A 5,737-nucleotide genomic window follows, 5' to 3' on the forward strand; every position below is an offset into this window, starting at 1 on the left:
TTAAAAATATATTTTTAGACTCAAATTATAAATTTAAATTTTGTAAATATGAAAACTATATAATTTTTAAATTTACTAGTACATATTTTGTGTAAATTATAGTGTATTAATTTTTAAACTATGTAATTTTTAAATTTTTTAGTATATATTTTGTAAACAAGTCTAATAAATTATAATATATATTTATATATACATAATTTATAAAATATAAATATATTTATGTTTATATATATATAATATAAATGTAAGCGGGCCGGAGCAAGGGAAATGCTGGGCGGGTGAATTATATCCTGGGTATTTTTCATCTATTTGTTAAAAAAAAAGACAGAAAAAAAAAAAAAGGTCAGACTGTTGGCTATTCTAATAAATGTGTGGCAGATAAATGGCAGCTCATATATGGTCCTCATCATCAATAATATCGTACCATAATATACGATCGACGACCAATAGGATCGATCGTTGGCATGCCAGTATGACTACGCGACGTGGAAATTGAAAACGATCCGCCCTGGTCGATTTCACTGCCTGCGCGCAATGATTATTAATCCAAGTTGATCACTGCATGCAGGGCCACCATGTGACATGACGAAACGCACAAATTTACGCCTATAGACAGCAGCCATGGAATCAGCAGCTTAGCATTCCCAGCTCATACCTACAAATTTACAAGTTAAAACATATATGCAACCTGATCAGTTTGTTTTTGCAACTCAATTAAGTACTCCAGAATTTCCTTCAATGTATACCTACCATGCATGACTTGCATGCATACAATTTAGCATCTAAAAATTAACCACACGAACCCTATTAATTTGTTCATGCATGTGGTCCAAGGCGACATGCAGGTAATTAGTAAGGAGAAGATTTTTCTTGCAAGCGAGTTCGCGTACCAAATCGCATACTGATACTGAGATGTAAGCATCTGTTTAATGAAACGATACGAATTGAAGACAGAAATTATCTCAAAAAAAAATTTCTTTTATTTTTCTATTCAATTAAAAAATTCATGTCAGTGTTGATACGCGATTTGATGCGTCAAACTGCTTGTATCCAACAAAACTCTATATGCTACTAGCTTTAAAGATCACGGTTTTTTTCAGCATAGCTTTATGTCCTTAGGTTTCGAGTTTCAACGAACTTTCACCAGCAAGAAAGTTAGCTTTAAGAAAAAGCGTTTCCCATGCATGGTAGAAGGGCAGGTGCATGCAGTACTTATGATGATTTTCTTTTTCTCTCTGTTTTTCTTTTTTTGTTTTAGAAATATATGCTAGTTTAGCTCCAAGAAAGATTTGTATAAGTTTTGTATATAATACAAATTGATATGGGGTACTATTCGATTCAAATTCTACGTTGAATATTGCGTTAAACTACTTCAAGAAGATGAATTTGCTCCAATTTGACAAAAAAAAAAAAAAAAACTTAATCTTTATTTGTTAGATTGGGGCAATATTAGTTTTTTTTAGTGGCTCTACAACGCCCACATAGAGGGATCCCAACACTGCAATTTTTTTTGTGTTTTTTTTTTTTATGTATTTTTTAACACTTTTAAATATATATTTTTCTAAAAAATTTATAACATCATTAAAAAATACTTTCTTAATCACTAATTAAGTTAAAAAAAAACTATCATCGGGGAGCCCCATGTGTGGGTTTAGCATTTCTCTTTTTTCTTTTTTCCAAAATCTTCTATTTATGCAATAATTTAGATTTTTCCTTTTCGAGAAAATCCTCATAATTTTGAATTTTATCATTAATCAATATTTTTCAAAATTTTCTTCCTATTGTTTTGCATCTTTTCCCATTTTTAATTTTTTTAATTAATTTGCAGTCAAATTAATTATAATTCTCGCCGTGGTAATTTTTTTTTCCTGACATATCCTTCCCCTCTTGCCTGTTTTTTTACTAGCTTCAGAGATTTTACGGAGAGACATTCGTCATCATCACTCACAAAACGTGGTGTTAATTTGTAGAAGCTGCTCGGTAAATTGAAGGTCCCGGACGAACGACGTTCTTGATCATATGCAACCTACGGCATCTTTGGATCCCATGTTTCTTATTACTATTTTGAAGCTAAATAAGACCTAAATTAAAGATGGGGAACATGAGGCCCATAGGGACATGATGTCAGTGGTTCGTGCTCTCTACCATTCCTCGTGACAAAATATATAAAGAGAATTAATAGTTGCAATTGTGATTGTATAAGTACTGTATAATTATTTTATAAAAATGAATAAAAATAGAATCTACATAAAAAAATAATTAATTTTTTAATAGTGTCTCGTACTTTTTTTTAAAGCGACTGTACGGTATAATTTATGTACTTCACAACTGCACATAATAATACTCATATAAATAGCAACACTACAATCCCCCCGTTTTCAATCATAGAGGGTTTGAGTCTGATCACAATCTCTTTGTCCACTACTGCAAACAATTGTGGGGGGAGAGAGAGAGAGACAGAGAGGGAGGGTTTTTGGAGATTGGTTAAAATGGGAAGGAGTCCTTGTTGTTCAAAAGATCAGAGCTTGAACAGGGGAACATGGACAGCTATTGAAGACAAAATACTCAAAGGATACATCAAAATTCATGGCGAAGGAAAATGGAGAAACGTTTCCAAAAGAGCGGGTTAGATATTTTTGTCCATCTATTAAATAACAGAGGAACAACCTTATGCGTTTTTGTGTTTTTCGTTTTCTTTATTGCGGTAGATTAAGCTTAAGAAAATAAAAATATAGTTTAATGGGTTATGCAGGGCTTAAGAGATGTGGGAAGAGTTGCCGGCTAAGGTGGTTGAATTATCTAAGACCTGGAATTAAGAGAGGCAACATAACCAATGATGAAGAGGAGCTTATTATCAGGCTTCACAAACTCTTGGGAAACAGGTGATGAAGTAATTAAAAGTATTTAGTTTACAGACAACCGCAGATTGATGATAAGAATGTCCTGTCTCATGTGTCTCATTGCAGATGGTCTCTGATAGCTGGGCGGCTTCCTGGTCGAACGGATAATGAAATCAAGAATTACTGGAACACCAACATTGGAAGGAAAGTACTCTTAGGTCACCCCAACCCCACCTCAAAACGTAGATCATCATCATCTTCAAATCAAGCACAAGAAAAGCCAAAGCCCACCAAAGCGTCAGCTGTAATGGAGCCACCAAAAGCAAATGCAGGCGCTTCATGCACCGTGATACGTACAAAGGCAACAAGGTGCACCAAAGTTATCCCGATCAGTACCTTGGGGCCACAGGAACCTCACGATCATCATCAGCAGCAGCAGTTTGATCACACCAATCCAGTCGTCGTTGAACATCCCTCTTTAGTTCTTGATGAGAATCACGACATGACAGTTGAATTTTCAAAATGCAATTTGGAAGAAAATAATTTATCCAACTTCATGATGGATGATTTTGAGATTGACAAAAGCTTCCTGTCAGGGTTTCTGGTCAACACAGATTTCTCGGAGCTATCTTCATGTTTTGAAAACAATAACATTAATAATGAGGGTGGTAGCAGCAGCACTACCTGTGATAAAGTCCATTCTTCACCAACATTTATTGATCATGCCCTCTTGGTTTCTAAAGAAACAGAACTGCATGGCTCGGAGGATTTTCAACTTATGCCTCCTGATCTGACTGAGTCTGAGTACTTGGACTGGCTCTTTGTTTCTAAAGATACATTGCATGGCTCCGAGGTAAATTCTGATGATCAGTCTAAATTAACCCAATTAAATTAGAGCAGAAGTTATCGTTGGTACGTACGTGCGTCCAATTTAAAATAATTAAATCCCTGTGCATTGCACTCATTTCCGGATCGGAAGTTCTACAAGGATTAAGGAACTTATCAGCGGGATATGTATGAATATGAATGCTAATAATGGGGCTAGCTGTCTCGACTATTTTGATCATTATTTCGGCTAAAGCAAATATACATATATATGCATTGATCTCGTGTACTAAAAAAATGTGTACAATATTCCATCAGTGCAGAACGATCATCATGATGATGACAATTAGCTGGTTTGATGTCGAAGGGGCCGATTTTTATTTATTTATTTTTAATAAATATGTAATATATAAATGATGATCACTTTAATTTAGTATGAATAAAAAAAAATATAATATATATTATAATTACTAAATACACAATTTAAAAAAAAAAACGTAAAAAAGAAACGGCAGCTAGTTAGCTGATAAAATACAATTCTACTAGCTGCAACGGGTCATGAAAACCATGGTGCAACCGACTGTTTTTCTTTTGTTTATTTCATATCTTGAATTAAAAAAAAAAGAAAAAATAAAAAAAGATCTACCAAACAGAGAGGGGATCCACCACTGCTTTCCGCTCTCTTTATCTTTTGGTTTGCGCGCAATGCCATGAGGCCTACCGTTTCTCTTTTACTTTTTCTTCTTCTAATGTAAAAATGAAATACAGTATTGTATTAATGACGTGGAGATTTTCCACCAATTGTATAGACCGGTTGCAAGAAGCATTTCTCAATAAAATATTACTTGTTTATTAATTAAGGCAATGTTCCTTATCGTTAAGGCAATAAATTGTCATCTTTCCTCCGCGTTATTTATTCTTTTTCCCCAAACTCCATTTTTTGATAATATAATATATATATATATATGTATGTATATCCTTGCTAGGTTTCACAAGAGTCAAAACTTGCCAAATATCTCGGGACTTTCCAAAGGCTTAGATTCCTAGCTACAAAGATGTGGTCCTCCTCATAATGACTCAACTCCTTAAGTATTAATGACATCATCTTTCTCAAACTACGGTCCCGATATAATAGTTTTTTTTTTTCTAAGTTAACAAATTTCATTAAAATAAAAGATGATATATGTTAAAAAGAATGAGATTCCCTAACAAAATACTCTAAAATAACAACTACAGTATAAATGTGGTGAAAAAAAAAGAGTTCTGAGACTAATTTATTGGTCTCTACCCAAGCCTTACAAATAGGGAACCGTCTTAAAAGACGTTTTGAAGGTAAGCCACCTCTAGAAGCAGTGCAAGCGGATGCACTGTAGTTAAAAGTCTTGAGGTATTTGTTGGTGAGGTCATTCGTCTCTCTCGCATGATCACCAGTTAAGGAAATCAATAATCAGGATAGACTGACAGGAGAAGGGCAAATTTGCAGCAGAGGAATATTCAACCCACGCCTCTTGAGTAGCACATGGGGACCACAAGCCGGTAGAATGAAGGAGGGGTCTAGCCAATCTGAAGGATCGGAGGGTGAAGAGTCTGCTGGTGCGGCGCGTGTAGTTGGCTAAGCTATCAGAGTGCGACGGTGTGTGAAGATCACGTACGGAAACAAACTGCGCGTGAAGGCCACGCGCTAACATTTTAGACGCAATTCCACATCGTTCCAATAGATCGACGGGAGGGAAACGTCATGGTGGGGCGTGTATCGACTGTTCACAATCAGAGTACAACAATTCTGAAAAAATCCACGCCGGTAGAAAAAGATTACCATAAAAGCATATTCCCTGCGCACGAGGCCTCTAGGCGTTCTAGCTGAAGCCAACCAATTAAAACGTACTTTTTAGTGAGACTAGCAATGGTGGGTCCATGACAAAAAGTGAGAACAGCAGCGAGCTAGCTTGCTCTCAAAGCTGTGTGTCTCAAATTCTCACCGAACCCAAAACAAGAGTATAAAATTTAAAAAGTAAAAAAATAATAAAAATAAAAAATTTCAGAAAATCGAATTAACTGGACCATCCGGTGTT

At 35.2% G+C, this 5,737-nt stretch overlaps 1 protein-coding gene across 2 annotated transcripts; it reads left to right on the plus strand.

Moving 5' to 3' along the window:
• The first annotated feature begins 2,441 nt into the window (after window positions 1-2,441).
• Window positions 2,442-3,886, plus strand: LOC121263021 (transcription factor MYB1-like). 2 transcript variants are annotated; one of them, XM_041165787.1, is made up of 4 exons: window positions 2,442-2,625; window positions 2,753-2,882; window positions 2,967-3,771; window positions 3,831-3,864. In XM_041165787.1, exons 1-3 carry the CDS (start codon window positions 2,490-2,492, stop codon window positions 3,733-3,735), a joined length of 1,035 nt encoding a protein of 344 aa, XP_041021721.1. In that variant the 5' UTR covers window positions 2,442-2,489; the 3' UTR covers window positions 3,736-3,771; window positions 3,831-3,864. The 2 variants fall into 2 exon arrangements, with proteins under 2 accessions (XP_041021721.1, XP_041021720.1); XM_041165786.1 differs by having other exon boundaries at window positions 2,967-3,886.
• Window positions 3,887-5,737: the final 1,851 nt, after the last annotated feature.

This window comes from Juglans microcarpa x Juglans regia, chromosome 4S (assembly GCF_004785595.1).
Source record: "Juglans microcarpa x Juglans regia isolate MS1-56 chromosome 4S, Jm3101_v1.0, whole genome shotgun sequence".
NCBI lineage: Eukaryota > Viridiplantae > Streptophyta > Magnoliopsida > Fagales > Juglandaceae > Juglans > Juglans microcarpa x Juglans regia.

Excerpts from the sequence above, each read along its gene's own strand:
- LOC121263021 (XM_041165786.1), top strand. The coding sequence starts at position 2,490 with ATGGGAAGGAGTCCTTGTTGTTCAAAAGATCAGAGCTTGAACAGGGGA. Across the intron at positions 2,626-2,752 it reads AAACGTTTCCAAAAGAGCGG|GGCTTAAGAGATGTGGGAAG; the intron begins GTTAGATATTTT and ends TGGGTTATGCAG. Across the intron at positions 2,883-2,966 it reads CACAAACTCTTGGGAAACAG|ATGGTCTCTGATAGCTGGGC; the intron begins GTGATGAAGTAA and ends GTCTCATTGCAG.